The sequence below is a fragment of the Aspergillus mulundensis genome, assembly GCF_003369625.1.
Source record: "Aspergillus mulundensis strain DSM 5745 chromosome Unknown scaffold_5, whole genome shotgun sequence".
In the NCBI taxonomy this organism is placed as follows: Eukaryota; Fungi; Ascomycota; class Eurotiomycetes; order Eurotiales; family Aspergillaceae; genus Aspergillus; species Aspergillus mulundensis.
The window spans coordinates 698,729-723,328 of NW_020797893.1; the positions used below are offsets into that span (position 1 = coordinate 698,729).

Here is a 24,600-nt window from a genome sequence, read left to right on the forward strand (position 1 = left end):
ATTTTAGAACTTTTAAGGCCTATTACCTATTATATATTTAGCTAAATTAGCATTACAGGCCTTAATTAAAAGTTAATTTTTTTAAGCTATATTTTTATTAGCTTTTTTCCGCGTGTCCAGTGCGGGTATTAAAGGTAATAACTAGGTACCTTTTTATATAAGTAAATTTATAGGTGTTAAAGGTACCTGGGTTATTAAAAAGGTAATTAACATGGCTAGTTAAAAAAAATTAATATAAAACTTTGGTTACAAGGCGGTATTTAGGGTAAAAGGTGTTAAAATTTAGGTTAAAAATTAAAAAAGCTAAGTTTCTTACTACTAGGAGTCCAAGGGCTTATCTTAAAATAAGTTTTAAAAATTATTTATTTTAAAAAGGTATTTTTATATACAAATTTTAGTATAAAATAACTTTAAAGAAATAACCTTAAGTAACTTAAAGTTATAATATAATTTTAAATATTAAACAGGTACTAGTGCGGTACTAAACTTAATTTTATTAAGGGATTGCATCCCTTAACAAGGGATACACTCTCTTAATTTTTTGGACTGCCTTTTGCTTCCGGACGGCGCTAAACCCCTTTTAATTAAGGGAGCGGTTAAGGGGTTCCGCGCCGGTGTGGCAGATGGAATCTAATCAACCGCAAGTAGTTCGCGCTCTGAGACCTGAGACCGTCCAGCCCCATTCCACGTGCGACTACAGACTACAGGGCACCTTCTGGCGCCTGAACTTCTCTCATCGCCGCATATCTTCAGATCTCGATTTACGCCATTTCCTGCCAGGACCTGCGTCAAAAAAACCGAGAAAAAGCAATCACGCTGCGGATCCAGAGCCGTCGCGTGGTTCCAGGGGTTGATCGACCGCCACTACTCCGAGAGTCCGACTCCGCGGACGGCCCAAAATAGTTACACGCTTTTCCTTCGTTCACTTTTTCTCCCACTCCCAATTACCTCATTGTCGAGGGGTTCAGTCACCGCGAGGATGGGATGGCCAGTCTGCAATACAACGGAGGAGGATGAGACCAGTATGCTCGCTTTCCGTGCTCGCCGTCTGATTGACAGAATGCGATCGCTAACCGGTATGCCTGTCGATCATAGTCCATGAGATCGACTTGTGGGATAATGGACTCACCTTCCATGAGCTCTGTGTCATCGTTGTCGGCGCCTTCGCGATTGCCGCCGGTCTTGTATCATTTTACCTCATCATGCGACATGCAACACATTACAGCAAACCAGTCGAACAACGGCAGTACGTGCACCGACCCTATATCGTCCCCTCGTCATTCCTCCGTTGCTAACCATGGCCGCGTTATTGTTATAGTATCATCCGGATTCTGCTCATGATACCGATATATGCCCTCGTTTCCTGGCTCAGCACATACTATTACAAGCAAGCCGTTTACTTCAGTGTACTGGGCGACTGCTACGAAGCGTTCACGATCTCGGCCTTCTTTGCGCTGTTATGCCACTATATCGCGCCCGATTTGCACAGTCAGAAAGAATACTTCCGCGGAATACAACCGAAGAACTGGGTCTGGCCTGTCAATTGGCTCCAGAAATGCTCTGGTGGAAAGAATGGTATCTGGAGGCTTCCGCGCAGCGGCTTGACGTGGTTCAATGTAAGGATGCTCGGGCACGTTACGCGCTCATTGGCGGCGCTTGCAGTCTTGGATGCTAACGCAGTCTGTTAGGTTATCTGGGTTGGCGTTTTTCAGTATTGCTTCCTACGTGTGCTGATGACCATTGTGGCGGTTGTCACTCAAAAGTTCGACTTGTACTGCGAATCGTCACTCAACCCGGCTTTCTCCCATATATGGGTAGGTCTAGTGCAGCATCTCCATGATCCATCGCTAACATCTTAAAGGTATTGGGCATTGAGTGTATCGCCGTTACTATTGCCATGTACTGCCTTATCCAGTTTTACATCCAAATCAAGGATGAAATCAGCGAGCACAAGCCTTTCTTGAAGGTTGCGTCGATTAAACTCGTCATTTTCCTGTCATTTTGGCAGTCGGTAAGTGCCAGGCCTGTTTGTATGGCGGAAGCACCATTGCTAACATAGTCCCCAAGAGTTTGATATCATTCCTGTACTCTGCTGGAGTCATCACATCGTCAGATAAGCTTGCAGCTCCCGACCTCAAGGTCGTGCTTGCGGAACTCATTATCAGCGTTGAAATGGCTCTCTTCGCCGTACTGCATCTCTGGTCGTTCCCTTGGAAGCCGTACGCCATCGGGCTTCAGACGGATGAGATCACCGACATGTTTGGTAATGGGAAACCCACTTATAAAGGCGGTCGCTGGGGAATGGGCGCTCTTCTCGATGCTCTTAATCCCATTGATCTCCTCAAAGCTGTCGGCCGCAGTATGCGCTGGTTGTTCGTTGGCCGCAAGACGAGAACATTGGATCCCAGCTACCAAACTTCAACAGAGGCTATTGGCCTTAGTCAAACAGGCAGCGCGGCACCTGCCGATACAAGCTACGGAGGGGCTGGTGCGGTGATGACTGGCGGCGTGTCAAACCGCTATGGACATCAAGCCGAGGAAGAAGGAGAAGTCCTTCTAGCCAATGCTCAGCAAAACCCGTCCACTAGCGATCTTGGTGCTATGGGCACGGCCCCTCCACCTTACTATGAAGATGGCCGAAACCGATACTACCATTCCAATTCCAGGTCAGATAACGAGTATTTGGCCGAACCAGATCTACAATCGCACTCCTCGCGGCCAATCTCGCCATTCGAGGAGGTGCACTACGTCCCATCTAGGTCGCCTTCGGACTCAGACGGCTACTACCATCCAAACCATCCTGGATATCCAAGTGATCATGACCATGCCCGCTTCCCATCCTCCACCGAACTTCAAGAGCAGCCTCCGATTCCATTACCGGACGCCTATCAACCCTCACATACCAGATACGAATCTCACGGACGACCTTAAGAACTGAAGTTCTTGGCTTGCGTGTCTTATATTGCATTTTTTGTCTCATACACCTTTACATCTGACTACACGCCCTTTTTCCAACGCCTTGTTTCAATATTGATGGTTTTTTAGAACAATACCCTGCATGTATGGTTTATTTGGTTATGGGCGTCTTCCTTTTTCTTACGTCATGAATCGGCACGATATTCTAGACTTGTATATTATCCCGCAGGATTTTCTAAAATTATAAACGTGACAAATCATGGCACTAGCCCACTGGGAAATAACAGTAAGAGTTTCCAGCAAAACAGTACTGCTAGTCTATTTGACGTGGGCTACAAATTCAAGGCCACCTTGAGTTCATGAATCCCGTGGGAAGCGCCATTGGTGAGTGTTTCATAATAAAAACGAGTGGATGGATATATCATTGATGTATTAACCAAAGGACTGCACTCCCTCCAAGACATGCTCAATCTCGTGTCACATTTTGTACTTGCATAACGGAGAAAATCAATAGAAGACTGGTTGAGCCATATATGGACAAGTCTCGCGTCTGGTAGCGAAAAGTATAATAGTATTCCCTTGCCAAAGCCTCGCTCAAGCACGCTACGCTCAATCAGCTTTGTGAGTTGATACAATAGTATCAGTAGAGGTAGCGGAAATTGCTCTGGACAGTCCCTTCCGTTTGCGCGCCCATACCCCCAACCTGCTCTGCTTCAGCCTCAAGCTCCGCTTCGTCTAACTTTCGATTTAACCTCTTGAGATCAAAATGTAGGAAGTTTGCCACAATGATAGACATGACCGCCGTGCTAGCATTGATTCCCATCGCCATGATGTACCGGGGCGCCGTTGACTGCGGGTACAGAAACGCGCCGTAGATACTCGAGCAGTTGGAGGCTGCGCTGCAAAGCGCCAGTGCAGCTGCTCTCTTTGCAGGTGGCCGTGGGAGTGCATTCGCGAGCCAGGTGAGGCCAATTGTGAAGGCCGTGTAGACGCCCGGGAGCATGATCATCATGGAGATGTAGCGGGCGGGGAAATTCGTTGTTGAGCCTGATATGATGAAGCCAGCGACCGATATCCAGGTAGGGAGTGTGAAGTGAAAGTACCGTTCACCAGTTCGGTCGGCGTTGAAAGAGACGCAGAGCGTAACTATGCAGGAGAGGAGGTAGGGGGGTGCGGTGAAGAGGAGCGTTGTTGTTCGGCTGTAGTTGAGGGTTTCGACGATGGTGGGGAAATATGAGTTGATGGTCCCGCTGGAAACCACGGCGAAGATTAAAATTGCGAATAACCAGGTCTTGTAATCGCGAATACACTGCTGGAAACCGGCTGCCAGACCTTCCTCTTCTGGTGAGACCCAGTCTTCCTCTCCTATGTCCGCGATGGGCCGCCAGGATGCTAGTGCGCGCTCTTGGTCTGTCATCCACTTCGTGTTAGTTGGGAAGTCTGGGAGAATGAAGGTCACGGTCGTTGCGATGGCCACAGTGATTGCTCCCTGTGGAAATTCATCAGCAAGCAGTCTTCTTTCACCAGGGCTTACTTACCTCGATGATAAAGATCCATCGCCATGCTTCTAGGCCAAGAGCACTGCAACACTTAGTCTCTGAACGCAAGCTTTCAGTTCCCCGGAGGTGACTTGCCCTTCTAGATTCGAAGTGATGCCTGCTGCTATGAGTCCAGAAAATGCGCCTGATAGTAATGAACCGCAGTAGAGCAAAGCAGTCCGGAATGCAAGTTCTTTACGCGTGTACCGAATGGTGAGACATAGCATGCATCCGGGCTGACGCTTATCAATATCCTGCTTCTCATATTTTAGGAGTTGCTCGCAAAATACGCGGCCTCGACGAAGCCCAGCAAGAAGCGAGTAGCAGCAAGCCCACTGAAGTTGTGTACGGCGCCAGTTACGGCACAGAGCGATCCCTGAAACGAACTATATCAACATTCACATATTTCGGTGGGGTCAAGAGGCGCTAGCATACCCAGATGGCCATGCATAAAGGAAGATAGATTGAAGGCTTCCCAATCTTGGTCAGGTAAAGGTTAGATGGGATTTGCATAAGGATATATCTATTGTGAAGCTCAGCAGGCGCTTATTCCAATGTCCAAATGACACTTACCCTACGAAAAGGATGCTGATGCAAGTCTGAAACTCCGAGTCAGATAAATTCAGATCATCAACGATGCCCGCTATCTTAGCAGCAGCAATGGCGTTTCTAGAGCTTAGGGTTAGCGGCATGCTTGTATCTGTACCTGGAGAAGGAAGCATACCTATCCAAATAGTTCATGATGTACATGATAATCAAGGGAGCCATCAGGCGTGCATCCAGCTTCCTGACAAGCTGACGTTCCAGCTTGTTTCTTTCCTCTGTTGAAAGTGAACAGAGCGTTTCGGGGTACCCTAGTCGTCGCCGTGCGTTGGCATTGCCATCCTTTTGTTCTTGGCGACTAGAAACAGAAGTCAGGGTCTCCAATTCGGCCATAGCGTCTGTATTCTGGCTAGGCATCGTTCTTACCTTGGTTGGGTACTGACAATTGCTCACCTTTATACTGCTGGGTTCCAACCTCAACACTGGCATTGCGATAAGCCGAAGCCGCTTGGGTACGGTACAAACAACTTGCCAAGAGAGGAATAAAGCCACGACCGGCAACTAAAAGCTAGGGGCCGGAAAGATGGTTTCTGTAAGCCAATCAACAAGGTTAATTAGGTCCGAATATATCTTGACTTATCATGCTTTCCCCGGCAACTAGCTGCTAGCGGCCGGATGCTGGCCATGGAGGTATTAAGCACTGCTCTGATATCCTGCGTCTTGCTTCCCTTGAGATAGTCTGAAACTGATCATTATCATGGCAAACACGCGAATCGAGAAGGACAGCCTGGGCCAATTGGAGCTGCCAAATGGAGTTTTATACGGCATCAACACCGCTCGGTCACTAGAAAACTTTCCCCTCTCGGGCCGGTCGATCACAACATGGCCGGACTTCATCCATGCCTTTGCCACAGTCAAGCAAGCAGCGGCTCGTGCAAACTGCGAGGTCGGCAGTCTGACGACTGAGCAGGCGGATGCAATCGTTGCGGCCTGCGAAGAAATTAAAACAGGCGAGCACGACGGACATTTGGTCGTCGACATCCTGGAGGGTTCCGGGGGCACGTCGACCAACATGAATGTCAACGAAGTAATTGCGAACATTGCCACGAAGGCTTCAGGCCGACCTCTTTCTGATTACAGCTTGATCCACCCAAACGACCACGTCAATCTGGGACAGTCCACGAATGATGTTCTCCCGACGGCCATGAAGCTGGCCGTCTATCGTGCAATGGGCGAGGCTTTACGCATGCTTCGCCAGCTGGCCGACAGACTGTCCATGAAGCGTGAAGAATATAAATCGCTGCTTCGTCTTGGAAGGACCTGTCTTCAAGACGCACAACCCATGACATTCGGGCAGGCGATGGGAGGCTATGAGGCGGTCATTCGGCGACACACAGAGCAGCTCAACAATCTTCGCGAGCAGTGCTTGGTAGTTCCCCTTGGAGGAACAGCCATTGGAACAGGCTTCGGGTCACAACCGGGATACAAAGCGGCTGTCTTCCGGCATCTCTCTGCAATATTCGGCGCAAAAGTAGAACCGTCCGGGGACACGTTCGACGGCATGCAGAACATGGATACCTGCGCCCGTCTGTCGGCGGAGCTGCGCAATACTGCAAGCTCACTTTGGAAGATTGCCAACGACCTCATAATCTTGTCTTCCGGTCCTAATGGCGGGATCGGTGAGATCACTCTGCCTTCCGTTCAAGCCGGGTCATCCATCATGCCTGGCAAGGTCAATCCGGTCATTCCGATGGCGGTTTGTCAAGTCGCCTTTGCCATCACTGGTAACGACACGGCTATCGCAATGGGATGTCAGCAGGGTATGCTCGAGATCAATCATTTTGAAATGCTAGTGTGCGATCGCCTGCTTGACAGTATCCGCCTGATTGCTGGCGCCACCGGGATCTTTACTCGCCGGTGCGTTGACGGTTTGGTGGCGAATAAAGATGTCTCACAGAAACATCTACTTGCATCGAGCGCGCTGGCCACTTCCCTGGTGCCAGCTCTCGGTTATCAGCAGGTTTCAACCATCGTCCGAACATCTTTGGCAGAGAATCGTGCATTTCTAGATGTTGTAGAGGAAAAGGGTCTCCTAAAGATAGAGGAGGCTGTTTTGATTCTTGAAGAATTGGTGAACACAGATGACGTTTGTAATTAGAGAGAGGAATGAAAATAATTCTGAACGCAAGAGCGCAAGAGCTTCCCCGCACACTAGACTGCTGCTTATCTCTCTACCCCACACAGTGCATTGCCATGACTTCCTCTCTGGCTGGGGACATTTCCAGACTTCCTTCCTCCACCTGCCTCGCTCCCATACAGGGCCGGACTTCCAATGTCATCCGGCAAGCGAAAGCCGGCAGCTTGCCAGAGATGCCACAAGAAGAAGGTGAGATGCTTGGGAGGTATGTGCTGCGAGTTGCCATTTACATCTGCTACCTCATATCGCTGACTGGACCTGCTCTCAGGAGCACCTTGTCAGAATTGCCTCTCGACAGGACATCCTTGTACTTTTCCGGTCCGAGACAGAAATGTCCTTGTATCTGAGGCGTATCTCCGGCAGCTTCAAGCTCAGAGTTCTTATCACATACGTTGCTACCCTGGGGATGAGTCCCACTCTCGAGATGCAAGCAGTCAAACCTCGAGGGAAACAAGCCTCCGCCCGTCAACGCAAGGAGGTCACGAAAACAGCACACCCACGCTGACACTCAAACACGCCACTTCCGAGGCATTTGTTTCCGGTCTCAAGAGGCTATCCTACTACCCAGAGGGTTTAGATCAAGTTCCCAACTACGAATATGTTTCCCTAAGCTCCGACAAATCGTGTATGTGTTGATATCTCTCGGTGCATGACATGATACGAGCTCCAGGCAGTGAGGTACTGACGTCCAGCCTACAAGCTCTCAACGTTGCCATCCAGCTCCCGCCATACCCGTATGCTCTCCAATTAGTGCAACAGTTCGAACTCTACATGGGGTACGAGTACCACTGGTATCTGCGGCGGGACTTTCATTCCGCCCTGCAAGCAACCTACCGGTGCCCCCAGTCTGCGCAGTCCAGAAGCCATACATGGCTCTGTAAGTTGTTGGCTGTACTCGCACTCGAGGAGTCATTTGATGTCTACGGCCCTCCTCCCTTGATAGATCTGAACCCAGACCAAGGATCGATTTGCAACTCTAGCAGCAGGGTACTACGGCGGGGACAAGGCAAAAGCGTTGATGGTCCATCATCCTATCTTCCAGGTGCAGGTTTCTTTGAGCAGTCCTTATCCCTCTTCAGAATGCCTTCGGAAGAGCCACACATTGGGCAAGTGGAGGCTCTCAATTTGATCGTATGTATCATACCTTAGTTTAACCGGATATGCAGACTGTTAACATTCCCTCTTAGTCATTCTTTTGTTACTCATTAAACCGGCGCAAAACAGCGTACATGTATGCTGGGACGTCTATGAGAATAGCGTGCACCTTGATGCTCCATAAACCTGCAATCTCAGAAACACCGGCTACCACAGAGCATCAAAAGCGAGTTTGGTGGACGACCTCTCTGATGGAAGCAATGACATCTTCGGAGAGGGGCCTTCGATCAACGTTTGGCTTCATGCAAGCTGAGCAGCATCTTCCATCAGACGAGCTACTCGCCCCGAACGAGCGTGACAACTTCTGGGATGCACAGCTTATGGCGGCACATTTGAAGCTATGCAAGATTAGGAGCCTTATACTCGAGACTTTGGGACATTTACACGAGTATGAGAATGACTTTGACCGTTACGAGAAGGCAGTAGAGGTCCCATTACGCGAGCTGGAGCTTTGGAAACGTGAGCTACCGCCTGATATATCTTTTGAATTCTCGCAGGGTGTGCCCCAGGATATGCTAGATCGGCCCTCAGTAAGATCCCTGGCGTCGATGTACTTGAGGTACCATCAAGTAAGTAGCACTTCTTTTTACCAAGCACTCGAAGACACTGCGAGCATTACCAATAACCATTCTACCAATCTCAGGGGTATATTTTGCTCATTAGGCCGGTTTTCTTCAAGCTTCTTGGAACAGTTCTGGGAAAGGATACAAATACAACCCCATCCTCATCATCATCCCTAGACGGCTTGAGCAATCTCAGCAGCCAATGTCTGGCAGCCGCTAAATGCAACATGCGGATCCTGACCACTCTGTCAAGCAAAGACCTGATAGGTAAGTTCAGCCCGTCCCATTAGAGCTTACCCGTACTAACCACCAACCCACCCCAGCCAAGTACGGTTTCTACGACTCTCTGCACCTATTCTCCGGCATCAAAATCTTTGTGCTGTCCAGGCTGGTCAGCACCGTATCCGCATCATTATCCATACCCGCTACAGCCCAGTCCATGACTGTGAGCATAGGTGCCGGTGACGATTTGACACAGGATCCCGAAGATATCTCACTATGCAACGCCGCAAAGGAGCTACTCGGTGTCATGGCTTCGTGCGGAAACCGCGCATCCAAGGGCCATTTGCAGTTGCTCGAGGAGATTGAGCGGCTCTTGGATGTGGTTTCTCATAGTTTCAGTCAGGAACAGCCACCACGGAGCCAGACGCCGGGCTCGCTCTTCGGCACAGACCTCTTCCCCTGGATTGACTCAATAGATAGCTCGGGTTACTTTCTGGATTTGGATGGTGGTGTTGGATACCCCTAGCTGGATGATCTCCACGTCTTGCGTACGGCCTATACTGTTTGTTACCTTTCTTTGGAGATACGCTTGTGATGTATGTAGTAGTTCCAACTTCCACTAATCTGGTCCGAAATACTAGGTCACTACCGTATTATTGTACCAGTAGTAGGCGCTCATCCATCCTTCAGGTAAGCATCCAGTTCCCAAGCTATGGCACGGTACCACATAGCATATCAGTATCTCCTAGCACCAAATGTGGGTTTATCCAGAAAGTGGGACTGCAATGGAAGGTTAACTGAGGCCATTATCCCAAATAACGCTCTGATATATCGCCCGTCAATCGGTACTAAAGGGGCGCATCTCTTAAAATGTGACCTGGCAAGACAAGCTTGGCCGAAGTATTGCCAATGCTGAATGAACAAAGTGCCCCTATGTGAGGTATGCATTTCTTTAGAGAATATCAATGGCATCATAGTCCTCGATGGAACTCGGTGGGTCCTCCTCAACCAAAACCGTCAACTCCACACCAGCGTCTCTGCATCGTTTCGAGATGAGGTCTGGGAGTTTCCACGGACGCATATATTCATCTGTTTCAGAAGGCCAGATATCCAGGTCGTTGTCGGGGTCACTCCGCGGATTACGGATTGTGATTCTAGATAACTTCGAGAATTGCGTCTTCTTTCGATCGAGTAGATTTCTGAGCCATTGCGCGCCTTCCCAGTCAAGGTCGGTAAAGCCGGGAAGCTCCCAACCTTCAAAAAACTCGATCTCCCAATCTTCATCATCATAAAAAACCTCTAATGTTTCTAGGTTTGGCGGAAGACTTTTCCACGCGTCGTGGGAGTTCCCCCAGTTGCAGATGAAGGCGTAAGTGATACGAAGTATTGAGAGCGAGCCGAACTCGCAGAGCTCAATCTGTGGACCCTCCTCAGCTTCAGGGGGAAACTGTCTGGTCATTGTGATCTCTTGCAATGTCGCTTTTTGGGATTGGAGTGCCTGTACAAAGCTTGGACATGGCCAAGTAGGAACACGCAGGCCAGTATTCCAGCTCGATCTGCCAGGAAGATGTCGCCGCGACTGATCAGTAACATCGTAGTGGATAGCCTTCAGGGCAGCGGGCCAGCGTAGGATAGCAGTGAGGACCGGTATCTCGGCGGAACAGCGCATCAAATTCAGTCTTTGGATGGAGGAATTGCCGGCGCGGTCGTCCTGAGAAACATACTCGAGAGGGTGGAGGTTGTCGATTTTCACCAGGGTGAGAGTTTGAATAGGGCTTTTCCAGAGTAGGTTGTAACCATCCCTGCGGAACGTGGAGGAGTTGATAATGGCTGATTTTATGTGGCTTAAAAGCCGAGGATTCTGTGTGAGTGTATTGTACAGCTCCGCGTTTTGTCCTTCCTCAACGCGAAGGTCGCGGTAAAAGAATGGTTCGACAAAGCTGTGGAAACGGCGCGAGACGAGCAAGAGCGCGTGGAGATGTTGAACGCGCTGGGAACGTTTGCAGCGCTTTGTTGCTTGGCTGCACCATCTCGGCAAGTTCCAAAAGTTCAGTGAGATCTCTGGTCTGTCGTTGTCGAGGCACTGGATGACCATGAGAAGGAGTTCATCGGGGAGATCAAGCAAGTGCACCATCATGTGGATGGGGGATGAGAGTGTGGCTGTTGTGTTTGGGAGGTCACGAAGAAGTCGGTGTGTTAGGTACCTAGGCGCGCGGCAAAGACAGTTATCTCCCTCCGTAGGTCGTATATTGAAGCGCCTCGTCTACTTACAGCTGCCCTACTTTTGATGAAGGAGAACGCTGTCTGCCCAATAATCTCCACATATCATCTTTGAAGTCATCATTAGAATTGTCTTTTGTCGAGGAAGCTAAGCCATTATCCGAGCGTAACACCATCCCTCGACAGGATATCATCCTCGTACCGGGGACCTTGCCCACCCATTTGTTTCCGATTCCGCCTTACATTGTTCACAATGGCTGTACGCTTGCCGATCTCCCTCATTCCGTTGATACTCTGACTAAGTTGACCTAGCAAGGCTACAAGGCTGACGTCGTTGTTTTGTGCGAGAGTCTCAGCTGCGAAAGCGCTTTGTTCATGTGGGGTAAGGAGAGAGAGATTTGATAAGAGGGAGTTGATATCTCTAAGAATCGTGGGATCCGGTTTTGTTGCGGACGTCTGGCTTTCTCCGGATGGCGATATGCTCGAAACGTAGGACTTGATAAGCGATATGCGGGACTCTAGGGTTCGGATAGCGTTCAGGCGTGTGTTAAGGGAGGCAATTACTGATAAAATTTTCAATTAGCAATGAAATACAACACAGTTCAAGGAATGCACTCACGTTCTTCCTCCTCCGGTGAAAGGAGTTCGGTGGCAGTCGACTGTTTTTCCTTTTGTTTCTTCGACTCTGTCTGAGACGAAGATGCAGCGGTTATTGACGTCTCAATAGCAGCTGCGTTCCTGGCCGTGCGAGCTACTGTGTCAATACCAATCATCTCCGCCTCTCCGGTCTCAACAGTGTATGGTAGTTCTCTGAACCTGATGCTCAACGACTGCTCCTCGCCATCCACCTGCATGGCTTTGCCGCTTTCTGTAACGCTCTCTCCCTCATACACACTCTCATAAATCGTCAACGGTAGTTTCCCTTGACCTGAGGACGCCTCCTGGACCTGAGAAGGGTGGAAAGCGAGGAACACTGCGGACTCATTGTGGTTCTGGAGGATCTGGCGATGAATTGGGAGATGCGCTGTTGTCGGGCCGGAGGGAGGAGCCGTCGACCACCAACCGATAAGGTCTAGGGCAGGTAACTTGTGTACATCCTTGACTGCTTCATATCAGCAAGTATATCTTGTGGCTGTGGGTGTACATCCTTACATTGCTTCACACGCTCAACGAACCATTCATTGGGCAGCTGAGCTTCGCCGTTAGGACCTATTTCCACAACGCACTCAAAGCCATGTTCGAGTGTTATCTGGCGCCCGTTTTGTTGGCCAAGAAGCGCTCCGATAATAGGTCCGTGCTGTGACCGAGCAGCATGCCGGGTGATGTGGTCGGAGATTGTGAGGAGAACGAGAGGGTGTAGCTGGATGTGGAGGCCGGAGTCTGACGATTTCTGGGACAGAATGGATTCTGCCTGGTCTGACATCGTGGGTCAATGTAGGTGTGTCTTTGTAAAGTAATATTATGACCGGAGTTGGCCAGTCAATTCTTATCGTATGGCTGAGCTTGGTCAATGCGGTCGATAACCTCGATTCCCCAGGTCGAGGGGAGGCCGGTGGTTTGTTTTGTTTGCATGATCGGAGCTTTCCCCGCCATGCATTTCCGACGGTCTCTTCTCACCCTCATCACCATCACTCCACACTCATCACTAGCGAAAATGGCAGTCCCATCTACGTATGATGAAGTGGTGGCCCATCTGCGACAGGTCCATATTGACCCGTCTACACGTTTGGATCAGACGATCCTCGATAAGCTGAAGCTGGAGCTTACACAAAGTACCGATCGTAATGTCCCCGCAGCACTGTTGACACAGATATCGCAGCTCCTGCCTGTCCTTCAGGAAGACCCCACCCCTATCACTACTCTCGGCATCAAATCCGCTGCCTTCTTTACATTCTCTGACCTCTGCGCTATCGACCCTCCTATCAACTTCATCGCTGGTTTCCGCGCCCCGTCACCACCCATCAATGAGCTAGCCTTGACGTTGCTGCGCAAAGCGGGATATCACCCAAGCGATGCTGCAATAGTTGCTGGCGATCCGGAACTAGTCACATCTTTGGTCGAGCTCTGGCTTTCGACTTCCTCGACTGCTGTCGCTCTGGCGGCATTCGATACGCTCTGGGCGCTGCTAGAGATTGACCAAACGAGTACGTTGGAGAACGGGGAACATGCCGGGGATGCTTCTGGCGGGCAGGGTCTTATGTGGAGAAGAGTATTCAATGACAGGGATGTTTATGGACGCCTATTCTCTTTTTGCAGCCTTGCCGATAATGGGCCCAGCGGCCTGTCGAGCCGCGAAAAGACTGTGGCTCAGGGCAGACTAATGAGCTTCCTCGTGAAAGCAGGCCAGCACCGCTGGGACTTTGTCTCAAGCTCACACATACCGGAGGTCGAGGCCAAATATAAAAGCAAGAGCCTGTTGCACTTTGCGGCTTGCGAGATGGTTGACAAGAGTGATGTTTTGATGCACATGACGCAGCTGAACTTCTTCCGCGATCTACTAGAACTCGAAGCTCCCAACCTGACGTCTCGGACCGTCGTACAGTCAGCATCTACGTTCTCTTCACCGGCTCTTGACTTTCTCATTTCGCATAAAATTCACGATACTTTACTCGAGTGTTATGTGGACGAATCGAAACTGGACCCGGCGGACCTGAGCTTCCTCTGTGGTCCGGTCATGGCATATGTCGCTCAATACGCCGAGCTCTACCCTAACCATCTTTTGCAAAGCCCCCAGACCTTGTTGGCTCGCATTCTTTCACGAATCGAAGCTTCTCTCTTGATTTCTTCCTCGCAGTGGGCACATGGCCCTGTTCCAAGTGGTCAACTGAACGTCCTTTCGTCTCTCCCAAGGGTGCTACTGTTAGACGCTAGCAGACGAGGCGTAGATCCCGTTTTCGCCTTGCCTACAAATCCTCCAAACCATGAGGTTTTCAATGCACTAGGAAAGATTTTTCACGGGCCTCCAAAACATGCTGTATCTGACTCCATGGATCTCAATACGTCCGGACAGACCGCAACCGACTGGAACAAGGAAGCGGCGGCGGCCCGCGTCTTGTACCTTATGTATCAAAATCACCGCCCGACATTGTGGGATGATGTCGTCGCCGCAGCTGATGTCCTAGCGATGAAGGACATTTCTATTGCAGCTATATCGTTCATGCAAGCTATCGTCACCGCTAACTGGCAGCCATTATCAGCCGAGATCACCTCAACCGCTCAAGGTATATCTCGGTACCCGCTTCCGTCAGAGGAGGAGCTTGGTCGCTTGTCTCCGGCAACGCAAGGTGTCCTTCCTCCGTCAGGTGCATGGGTAGCCATTTCTCCTCCAGCCCTAACCAGCCTACTGCCTTTTCTATTCAAGCCACCCCGCTCGTACTCGGAGTTTGTGGCAGGTGGAGCAGCTGATCCTCAAAGTGCTGTATGGAAGGTTGCGACAGCGAGATACGAGGTATTGGTCGCCTTGTATAGGTCTATTCTAAGGATAGAGGAGCGGGGCTCGGACCTTGAGGACATTGTACGCACGTTGAAGAAGAGGGTAGATGACGGACCTCTCGGTCCTGGGGCCCAGACCATTACCCAAGTTGAGACAGTAAATCTGTGAACATGCAGAGAGTTGAGACAGCCGCAAGCCCGCACTCCTATTGTATTTGAGACATGGTTCGCCAGCATTCTAGAATGGTACACCCAGCCCTAATTCTCCATTTGCATTCCCCGCCCCGCCAAGGCGGTGTGAGTCAAGCTCCGCCGGAACTTTTTCTCGCAAAGCCGAGTCCATCTCCGAGCAGCATTCTTTTTTCCATTTCAATCATATTATACATAGACAATGTCGCGATTCGGCGCAAAGAAGGGCAGAAAGCTGCCCGGCTCAGAATTTACATGGGATGGCACGGACGCCAACGGAGAGGCAGACACAGCACCTACTCCCTTATTTCCTGTACGTTAATCTATCCCACCTCCGCGAAACATAATCAAATCGCATGCGCCTTGCTCTCTCGATACATATATGCACGCTTCTACTCCATCCCGTCCTTCGGAAGGTGTCCTGACACTTTTGCCAATTAGAAATACACAATCCCTCGCCCCCGCCCGCTCAGCACCCGCGAACAAACCCAAGTCGACCTCTACCGTACCCTCCGCGAGCGCTTTCACGACGGCCCCTACTACTCGATTCTCGGCGTCTCCGCCGGCGCAGCAGGGTACACCGGCAACTCCAAGACGAACTTCGACCCCTTCAACGGCATGCAGAGCTACTCGGGCAAATACCAGAAGAAGAAGCGGCTTGTGCCGAAGGTGCAGGGGCGGCCGTATGGTGAGCGGACCACCTTACTTTCAATTTCACTCTCGCTTCGCAGCCCGATTCTAATGTTCTTGTCTGTAGTAATGAAATTCTTTCCCCGCGAACTCTGGACGACAATCCAGCCGAATTACAAGCCCGATGGGTTCATGGACGGGTACCTACCGCAGAGTCTACAGGCCAGTGCGAAGCGCGGGTTCGAAGAAGAGGATGAGGATGAGGAAGCTTCCAAGCGGCGGCGGGAGAATGGGGAGGATGGTGAAGATGAGGGCGAGGGCGGGAATATACTTGATGAGGACGAGGACGAGGCCGGGGAGGAGGAGCTTGTGGACGATGACTTTGAGGATGACGACGATGATATGGGCGGGGATTATAATGCCGAGCAGTACTTTGATGGCGGGGATGATGAGTATGGCGATGATGGGTTTGGGGATGGGGGTGGTGGGGGTGGGGATGAGGATACTTACTGATGGTAGGAAAGTGAGTATCTGTCTCCTACGCCGGTGTATTTATATCTATATGGGTGGATACGGATACCCTTGCTTGGCTTGGCTGAGATTTTTGGAGTTATGGTTATCATTTTTAAGCGTTTAGCATATACTAGAGCTATTTGACATGAATTACGGGTGACATTTATCAAGATACGTAAGGGATATACAAGAACTCTTAGAAAGATAAGAATGAAGATACATTATCTGACCGTTCTTTTATAACAACTGAGGACAGAACAGGGCTAAATATGTAGTGCTGAAGGGCTCACATTATGATCATTGTCATTCATCATGGGCTCAAAAGAAATAAGGTAACAGAAGAACAGCCCTCAGCAACCCACTGTTCAAGAGATTCGCCATTCACCCAAACGCCAAGCCAACAATGCTGAAAAAGAGGTATATGTGATGTACCCAAAGTGAAATAATAAAGAGCAGCAAGGACTGAGCAGAGATTGAGCTCAAGGAAGAACATCCTTCAGCACCTCCTTGGCATTGCTCGACAGCGTCTTCGGGAATTCGACATTAACGCGCACAAGAAGATCGCCACGTTCGCTGGGCTTTTTCGAGATCGTCATGCCGAGACCAGGGAATCTCTCCTCGTAGCCGGGCGGCGTGGGCCCGGGCTTCGCAACCTTGATTGATTTGCCGTCGATGGTGCGTACGATGCGGTTCCAGCCTGTTAGGGCTTCCTTGAGGGAGAGGTCGACAGTCGTGATGAGGTTGTCGCCGTGGCGCTTGAAATTGGGGTGCTCTTTCTGTAGAGGAGTTAGTACTATATTCCATCGTAGGCCAGGGATCGAGGAGCTATCTTACCTCCGTCACAATGAGATGCACGTCCTGCCGCCCACCTTCCTCCTGGTCTCCAACACCGCGGTACTTGATTTTCGAGCCCGTCCGCAACCCAGGCTTAATATTCGCTTCGAGCGTAACATCCTGCACGGTGCGCTTCCCACTCGCATCAAACGTCTTGCTCTTGACGGTAACCTTTTTCGTGCACCCGCTCATGATCTCCTCCAGCGTCAACGGCAACTGCTTCTCGATAACGGTCGGCTCAGGCGTCGGCGCCCGCTGTGAAGACTGTCGTGGGAAGCCGGTCCCAGCACCACCGCTCGTCCCACGGGTGCTGCGGAACCGCGGACCCCCGCTGCGCCCACCACCTAGACCGCCGCCGAGCATGGAAAAGAGGTCTTCGTCTTCCCCGAAGCCCATTCCGCCACCAGCGCCCTTGGCGAAGTTCCGGAAGATATCATCGGCGGAACTGAACTGGAAGCCGCTGCTACCGCCGCCGCCAGGTCGCGTCGAGAAGTGGAATGTGCGTGTGCCGCCGCTGGGCATGCCGCCGAAGGAGAATCCACCGGGCATTCCGCCTCCCCCTTCGAAGGGGTTGGCGCCGCCGCCGCCGCCGGATGTTGGTGGGGGACCGCCGCGGAGGAGGTATTCGAGGCCGAATTGGTCGTAGACTTTGCGTTTTTCTGGGTCGGAGAGGACTTCGTAGGCTTGGGAAACCTCTGTGGATAGCGAGTATTAGCAATGACCGGCAAGCATAGACCAAGGTGCGGGGAATAAATAAACGTACCTTTAAACTTATCCGCAGCTTTGGCATCATCCTTGTTCTTATCCGGATGGTATTTCAATGCAGCCTTGCGGTAGGCCTTTTTGATGTCGTCCTGCGCAGCATCGGGCTTGATCCCGAGCGCATCGTATAGTTTTGTTTCTGCAACCATGGTATTGGTGTGTATGTGTGTGTTCGAATTGGGTTTGGGTTGTTGGTAAGCAAGAAGAGGACCCAATTAATTCTCCAGGTTAGAAATGGCGCGAATGTGTGCTGTCAAAGAAGGGTGTAGATAATAAAGACTCTTTGAGGGGAACTCGAATGACGTAGAAGGTTCGGCAAGGTGCAGTGCGGGGAGCTGTCGGTGGTATAAGTCAGGTCGAATTGCGCAGTAAACTGCCAAAGTTAGGGCACGTTCGAGCAAACGCACGCCAGCAGGACGAGGAATGTTGATATATAGGATCAGGCAGTGTCAGATGGTGCCTTGAGTGACGGCAGGACGATCTGAAAGAGCCCCAGACGTGACGTGTGACGTTGACGGTAGCCAACCAATCGAAGATTCCAGAATCTTCCACCACTGAGCTCGTGGGGTGACACTGATTGGTTTGAGAATATATCAAGTTGCAATAAACAGAAGCAGAGGTGTCTTGACGAAGGTTGTGCACTGGCAATAATATATTGGGCGAGATTGGGAGTCGACAATGGCCAAGGGTGCCTGAAAGTGGCCGCGCTACAACCTCAGATTGCCTGTTACGGATAGGCCTGGCTAGCCAAGATCCACTGCACTCCAGGTCATCCAGTCCTGTTTCATTTCAATTGGTGTACCATTGGTCACCGACATTTATCTACATGCATAATCCACAGACAGCTCGGTATACATACGCGAAGAACCACGTCCTGAACCTAGACATGGCTAAGGAGCACTCTCGTCCACCACGATATAATCCTTGATCAGCGCAGTCCCGTTCGCCACGCTCGCGATCTGCTCATCGGTGCAATACGACCCCAGAGAGAGGATGTAGCAAGTCGGCGCCGGGCTATCCGGGACGGTGTTGGTGACATTCCATGTCGAAGAGGGGCCCGTGGTGGAATATGTGCCATTTTGAGCTGTCGAGATCTTTCCGGTCGCGATGTCACGGTTGAACATGGCTCGATGAAAGATTTCGTACGCAGTCTCGGGCTGATACGCAGGTACTTCGTGACCGGCCTGGTAGACCCGGGTGAAGGAGAAGTTTCCATGCTGGCGTACAAGACCGCCGACGTACGAGGAATTGGTCCGTAGTGGTGCGTACCCAGCAGCGCGGAACTTGTCTGCATCGCTGTACTCAACCTGCAGACTCACCTGCTCGCCGCCGTTCCAGGGACAGGCATAGTCCCGATCGCCGTAAACGAGGGCCACCTTGATGCCCGAGTCGAGCACATATGCTATGTCCTCCAGATAGCCACGAACATCGGATCGTGGGTAGTCGCCGGTGTAACTAAACCCAGCGTAAACGCTGTCAACCGACTCTGTAAAGTTAATAGGGACACCAAGGGCTTCTTGCACCCAGTGCTGACTCAAATAGCCCAAGTAGTATGGTGGAGGGAAAGGGTCAGGGTCGAAATGAGCAATGTCGTAGTATCCTCGACCTGAGAACAGAGGGTACGGGCCTTCCACGTTGTTACCGCAGTAGCTGTCCGCTGCTGAACAGGCAGCATTTACCGTCCTGTTGTTGCCATACATGTAAGGATCGCCCTCAGCAGCAAGTTCGCGGCATCTGATGATCTGATCCCTGCAGCCGCCCGGCTTGCTCCAGGCATTCATCGCGAAATCATAGATAGTTTCGTTGATTGCTTCGATGCCGTACGTGTTGTTGTATGCTATCTCGGGGTACGACGGAGACTGCACAAGCAGATCAATACATCCATTGATGATTCCGAGTGTATCGAGATGGATATAGTGAGATTCCCCCGCCGAGGTAAGCGAGCCATTAGCAATCTTCTCGTTCTGCTCCTGGAAAAAGGCAGTGAACGAGGGGCCATAGCGGCCTCCATAAGACTCGGTCCAGATACTGACCCGGTCATCATGGGGTTTGTAAGCCGGAAACTCCGTAAACCAGGTCTGCGCAAAGGCCCAAAGAGCGCGGGCTGCGTTCTGAGTAGTGTTGGCCGTGGATGAGGCGTTCAGACTGGGAAACGTGCCCACATAGAACGTGTTGTTCTGTTCCGGGACGGTCGTCCACCCCGAGACGTCACGAACTCCCGTCAACTGATCATATGTTCCGTTAGTGGGCACATCGTAGCTGAAACCAACCTGATTCGGCTGGTCGATGTAGAGCATATTGACGTAATTGTTCCATGACCAGGGGTTCAGCTCCGTAGAGTTGGAGTCCATGTTGACACGGCATGGTCCATTCTCCTGCATGAGGCCGATCATGGACGAACTTCCCGGGCCGCCGTTCATCCATATCGACAACGGCGCGTTGACGGGATCATTACGGGACTCGAAGAACCAGAAGAAGGAATTAATGGGATAATCTTGATCCAAGCCGAGGTCATTTAGTGTGCCTGCGGGTAGATGGACATAACCCGAATAGGATTTTACACCCGGAGTTGTCTCGCAGATTCCAGGCTACCAGCGGTTAGACCTCGAGTTGCGAATGGTGACCATGGGCCATACCTCTTTGTAAGAAATCCTGACACCCTCTTGGTGCTTGGAGTGAATGACCTTGGCGCCGTCGGTGGTAACAGGAGGGAAATATTGGCCGGCAACCAGGTTGACCAGGCCCGCGGAGAGCGCAACAGCCGATGTCAGCGAGGGCATTGAGAGACTCGGCAGCACCCGCGCAGCCCAATTTGAAATCAGAGTCGATAGGGCAGATTCGTTGACGGGGATATCCATGGTTTTATCTCTGCACCTTCCCCGCGAGGCAATCGATTGAGCGGACGCAATAGGGAGTCAATAAGCAGCGGGAGCCGGAGAGGCTGTCGATCAATGTAACCGTGGAGCAGCGACGACTGGCCCTAAGCTTCTCCAAGGACGCTTGGCGCTGGCTATCTCGAGTTTCCGTGTAACTGTGATTACTTTTGATGATCAAGAAATTGATTGCCATTTATCGCTCTCGGGCCTCGACTGGTCGACTCTTGAGTCTAGTCTACCTTGGGGTCGGTTCCGAAACAGCCAAACCTTAGGTAGTCGGCCAATACTACCAGATCATGCGAAGTAGGAAGTAGGAAGTAGCTGAATCATACAACTTAATAGATATATAACTCAGACAAGAATGCGCTATCATACAATCTAACCAGTTCAAGCAGATTCGCCGACCAAGAAGTTTGCCCATGCTATTTCCCAGCATCCGCCAACGCCCCAACGCTGTAAAACAATGCAAATAATGCTGACAATAAAAAGACATCGCTGAAGAAGTTGAGAGTTGCCGCCACAAAGCTTCAGCACAGAGGTATAGTAATGCCAAGCTGAAGCGTATATATACAACAAAGCTGGAATTAAAGTAGAAGAGCAGAAGACAGGGTATCGAAGAATGTCGGAACAGGAATTAGGGCTGACGGTAGGCTTGTATGTTTAACGTGTTGTAGTTGTTGCAACTCCATCTTGCGAGGCTGTCTTGGCTTCAGACTCGGTAGCAGCGGAGGGAAGGCCCATTGTGACCGGTCGAGTCTTCGGGCTGGATGCCTCATCTGTGCTGAGGCCGTTTCCCGCTACTGGATCCGATGACTGCACGCTAGAAACGGAGTGGAAATCGTCATCTTTGATCGACAATGCTTTGTTTGACTCGGTTGGCGATGTGATGGCATTGAGGTCTTTCTTGGTGTTGTCCGTCAAAGCAGCAAGTCCACTGACAGATGCTCGGGTCGAGATGGAGCTGACAGAGCGGTTGTCATCTGAGGATGCATAAGGGTTCGGAGAAACTGGCGTGGACGCTGACGCTGTCGACGCTCGCTGAGGGTTCCGAGGTGGGAGAGAAGGAGGTTGCCTTTTAGGTATGGTAACGAGACGAGCACGGGTAAAAGTAGGGGACTGGCGTTTGACCTCAATAGGCGCTGCGGGAACATCCACGGTCAGGGGAGGATTGGAACTGGAAGCGCTGTCACGTCTCGAAATCCTGGCACTACTGACTTCGTGCACCTTTAGATCTTCATCGTTGATAAATTTGTCCAGCACGCCATCGTCCTGACTGCGGAAGCTCGTCTCATGGTGCTCGGGAATAACAGAGTCCCAGCGAGCCTCGTCGTGTTCAGACGGAGACGCCTTTGGCTCAGAAAAGTCGCGATTGCTCCGTGAGGATGCACGACTAATAGAGGTCGGAGCAGACAAGGGTTCGTCAAATGTTTGAGTGCCTCTGTCTACACTCACGTAACTTTGAACACTGGTTCGCCAACTGTTGCGTCGCGAACTTTCTGTACTTCGCCGGAAAGACGCGTAAATGGGACTTCCTGGGTTTGGCTTAAACTCAAAAGCTTCATGGCTTGGTCGGGTTTTGGAACCGGCTTCGCGGATGAAGAGACCTTCGGCTTCCAGTGCCTTGACCCCAAATGGATCAGGATCCTCTGGATCTGGAACGCCGAACATTGCGGGCTGCTCTAGATCCACGTCTCCAGGGGTCTCGCCCGGAGGCGGGATGAGATCCTCCTTCACATCTGTATCGCCTTGGGCGGCCTTTATTGTTTGCAGTAGGGGTTCAATAGACGCAGGCGGATGTTTGGCTTTACCGGCCAAAATGTCGGTGACGGAAATGCGTTCACCATAGAATCGTTCGTTCTCGTCGGTACGCTCAATGATTATAGTGCCGTCCACTTGGACACCAGCATACAGCCCTCGGCTCTTCATATAGGTCCAGATCGGAGCTTGCCTCTTGTGGACTTCCGAATCGAGCACTCCTCCCATTCCAACCGGGCCAGCCGAAGCACTAACCTCGCCACCCAATGTACAGCGAACCTTCTTGAATGCCTCCAGAGCTTCGTAGGTGTTGATGACGACCACGCAGTCGTAGATGTCGATGCCGGCCAAAAACCCAATACCTGCAGTGTGTAGCATGATACCGGAAGGCGGACTCCATTCACCTGTTTCGGGAATCCGAGCTAGAAGGACACCACTACCACCGGAGCCACTGAGCCATAGACCAGTTCGCATGGTTGTGAAGATCGCTAAGCCCTTGGCCTTCTGTATGACCTCGGTAGGAATCTTCTTTATTACCCGCTGCTTGCCTTTGGGTTTATCGATTTTGCCGGTTTCCTTGTTGATATGACTATCAGCGCTCTGTCGATCCGACTCTGCGTCGGCATAGAAGCCATCTTTGCAGAAGCTCCGCAGGATCCGAGCCGCCTTGTCGCTTTCCTTATCGATGGTCATGGGCCAGAAGGCCTCGGCGCCGACACGGTTCGACAGTCGATTAACGGGATCCCCCAGCTTGTCCAACGCATGCCATGCCTTATCGAAGCCCTTTTTGGAAGTCCCCTTTGTTCTTTCCCAGAGCGAGGGAGCCATTTCGTTTGTTGGAGCAGCTCCCGCCGGCGACGACGGCGATGGCGGGAATCACGATTGGAATAGTCGATGACGAGAGAGGCGGCTGAGCGCTATATATGCAAATGCTAGGCTGGTTGAAATCGGAACCGCCGGAAACAGCAGGCCTTCAGCTGTGAGGTGCAAATGCGCCTATGAACGCAGGATGGGTCCCGGCGCAGGTGTTCGCTGCCAAAGCCGAAGAATGCACGCCTGACGCTGGAATGCAAGCGCAAGATAACCCACTCGGCTGACTGGGAATAAGGAACTATTTCTCGGACTGATACTCGCTTTAACCGATGAACTGAAGCAGGTTTCCTGAGTCCTGCGGGGAGGTCAGACGAGTGGCGAAAGAAGAGGGAAGTTGGAACCGCGGAGCCCAAGCAGGCTCTTCTGGGGATTCGGGGAAGTAACCAAGGACCAGACTGCGGACTACTTACACTGTAAGATGGCTTTCCGGATCTTCTCGGATTAGATTTAAATATCCCTTGATCAAGATGTTGTTGCGGCGACCAATATATATGTACTCTGCAGACGATAATGATGATGATGTATGATGCGTCGCCAAGTATATCGCAGAAAACAGGTGACAGTAGATACAGTTCTCAAACCGCGAAGAGAGAGAAGAAAGAAGGAAAGAAGAGAGCCAGCAACATGGCATACGTAGGCTGCATAAGCCCAATAAGTACTGGGACTGACTGGGACTGGTAAGCAGGCAGGCATCGACCCAGTCAGGCCTTTTTTTTCATCAATCACCCAACCTAACGGCTGGACCGGAAAGACATGGTTGGAACAGCAACTAAAAGGCTGGAGCGACAGCCAATGAAAGAGGAGATTCAAGGCACAAACTACCAAAAAGCTGCAGCAGCAGAGGAGGGGAAAAAGAAACGAGGCTAGAGTGAGGAGTATGACGGAGGAGATGGATCATGGCATCATAGCCCACTTGCGTCTTGATCGATAAGCGTCTCCATAGAACCATCGCTAACCAACTACGGAGTACAGGCTTACAAAAGCGTGTGCTCCGTAAACTATCTACTGCATAGTACTTGTTTACTGGAACTCTACTACAAGATCCTGCAAGTAATTCTCATCAGTCTCATCTTATGCTCAAAGAGTCCAACAGTCTGGTGCTGGACCGTCATCATCCGCGTACCCGATGGGCCTTTCAAAACCTCAACCAAAAAAATAACATTAAATCTACAGAATTTTCCCGCACAGACAGGAATCGGGACCCAAAGGGCTGACCTACATGAACAATGTCAATAATAGGGTAAACAGGGCGTGTCCCGTTTCAGCTCGATTTTTCTTTCCCTGCCAACCAACCCTAGCCTGCCCTACAAGGGACATCCATCCAGCCAGCCTCCAACTATCGAATGTATCATGTCGCAAAATATGACAGCTCACTGCACCTC

The 24,600-nt window shown here is 51.0% G+C and overlaps 9 protein-coding genes across 9 annotated transcripts; 3 read left to right on the forward strand and 6 right to left on the reverse strand.

Annotated features, from left to right (window-relative positions):
• Positions 1–1,202: 1,202 nt before the first annotated feature.
• Positions 1,203–2,931, forward strand: DSM5745_05578 (OSTA/TMEM184 family protein; the record flags this gene model as incomplete). Its single annotated transcript, XM_026747594.1, has 5 exons — positions 1,203–1,246; positions 1,319–1,616; positions 1,689–1,814; positions 1,862–2,011; positions 2,068–2,931. The coding sequence occupies 5 exons, from the start codon at positions 1,203–1,205 to the stop codon at positions 2,929–2,931; spliced, it is 1,482 nt and encodes a 493-aa protein (XP_026603426.1).
• A 625-nt stretch (positions 2,932–3,556) lies between these two features.
• Positions 3,557–5,414, reverse strand: DSM5745_05579 (uncharacterized protein; the record flags this gene model as incomplete). Its single annotated transcript, XM_026747595.1, has 6 exons — positions 3,557–4,405; positions 4,455–4,572; positions 4,745–4,830; positions 4,890–4,977; positions 5,028–5,123; positions 5,179–5,414. The coding sequence occupies 6 exons, from the start codon at positions 5,412–5,414 to the stop codon at positions 3,557–3,559; spliced, it is 1,473 nt and encodes a 490-aa protein (XP_026603427.1).
• A 340-nt stretch (positions 5,415–5,754) lies between these two features.
• On the forward strand, positions 5,755–9,660 carry DSM5745_05580 (uncharacterized protein; the record flags this gene model as incomplete). Its single annotated transcript, XM_026747596.1, has 7 exons — positions 5,755–7,143; positions 7,242–7,399; positions 7,524–7,819; positions 7,865–8,325; positions 8,382–8,918; positions 8,993–9,179; positions 9,236–9,660. The coding sequence occupies 7 exons, from the start codon at positions 5,755–5,757 to the stop codon at positions 9,658–9,660; spliced, it is 3,453 nt and encodes a 1,150-aa protein (XP_026603428.1).
• Positions 9,661–10,086: 426 nt separating this feature from the next.
• On the reverse strand, positions 10,087–11,268 carry DSM5745_05581 (uncharacterized protein; the record flags this gene model as incomplete). Its single annotated transcript, XM_026747597.1, has 1 exon — positions 10,087–11,268. One exon carries the CDS (start codon positions 11,266–11,268, stop codon positions 10,087–10,089), a length of 1,182 nt encoding a protein of 393 aa, XP_026603429.1.
• A 242-nt stretch (positions 11,269–11,510) lies between these two features.
• DSM5745_05582 (COP9 signalosome complex subunit 6) lies at positions 11,511–12,777 on the reverse strand (the record flags this gene model as incomplete). The annotated part of the gene is made up of 3 exons (XM_026747598.1): positions 11,511–11,917; positions 11,974–12,456; positions 12,507–12,777. 3 exons carry the CDS (start codon positions 12,775–12,777, stop codon positions 11,511–11,513), a joined length of 1,161 nt encoding a protein of 386 aa, XP_026603430.1.
• Positions 12,778–13,138: 361 nt separating this feature from the next.
• DSM5745_05583 (uncharacterized protein) lies at positions 13,139–16,118 on the forward strand (the record flags this gene model as incomplete). The annotated part of the gene is made up of 5 exons (XM_026747599.1): positions 13,139–13,154; positions 13,196–14,943; positions 15,175–15,288; positions 15,417–15,663; positions 15,733–16,118. 5 exons carry the CDS (start codon positions 13,139–13,141, stop codon positions 16,116–16,118), a joined length of 2,511 nt encoding a protein of 836 aa, XP_026603431.1.
• Positions 16,119–16,597: 479 nt separating this feature from the next.
• DSM5745_05584 (putative DnaJ domain protein Psi) lies at positions 16,598–17,863 on the reverse strand (the record flags this gene model as incomplete). Its single annotated transcript, XM_026747600.1, has 3 exons — positions 16,598–16,894; positions 16,953–17,647; positions 17,716–17,863. 3 exons carry the CDS (start codon positions 17,861–17,863, stop codon positions 16,598–16,600), a joined length of 1,140 nt encoding a protein of 379 aa, XP_026603432.1.
• A 741-nt stretch (positions 17,864–18,604) lies between these two features.
• cp1 (putative carboxypeptidase S1) lies at positions 18,605–20,572 on the reverse strand (the record flags this gene model as incomplete). Its single annotated transcript, XM_026747601.1, has 2 exons — positions 18,605–20,302; positions 20,351–20,572. 2 exons carry the CDS (start codon positions 20,570–20,572, stop codon positions 18,605–18,607), a joined length of 1,920 nt encoding a protein of 639 aa, XP_026603433.1.
• Positions 20,573–21,250: 678 nt separating this feature from the next.
• DSM5745_05586 (uncharacterized protein) lies at positions 21,251–23,173 on the reverse strand (the record flags this gene model as incomplete). The annotated part of the gene is made up of 1 exon (XM_026747602.1): positions 21,251–23,173. One exon carries the CDS (start codon positions 23,171–23,173, stop codon positions 21,251–21,253), a length of 1,923 nt encoding a protein of 640 aa, XP_026603434.1.
• Positions 23,174–24,600: the final 1,427 nt, after the last annotated feature.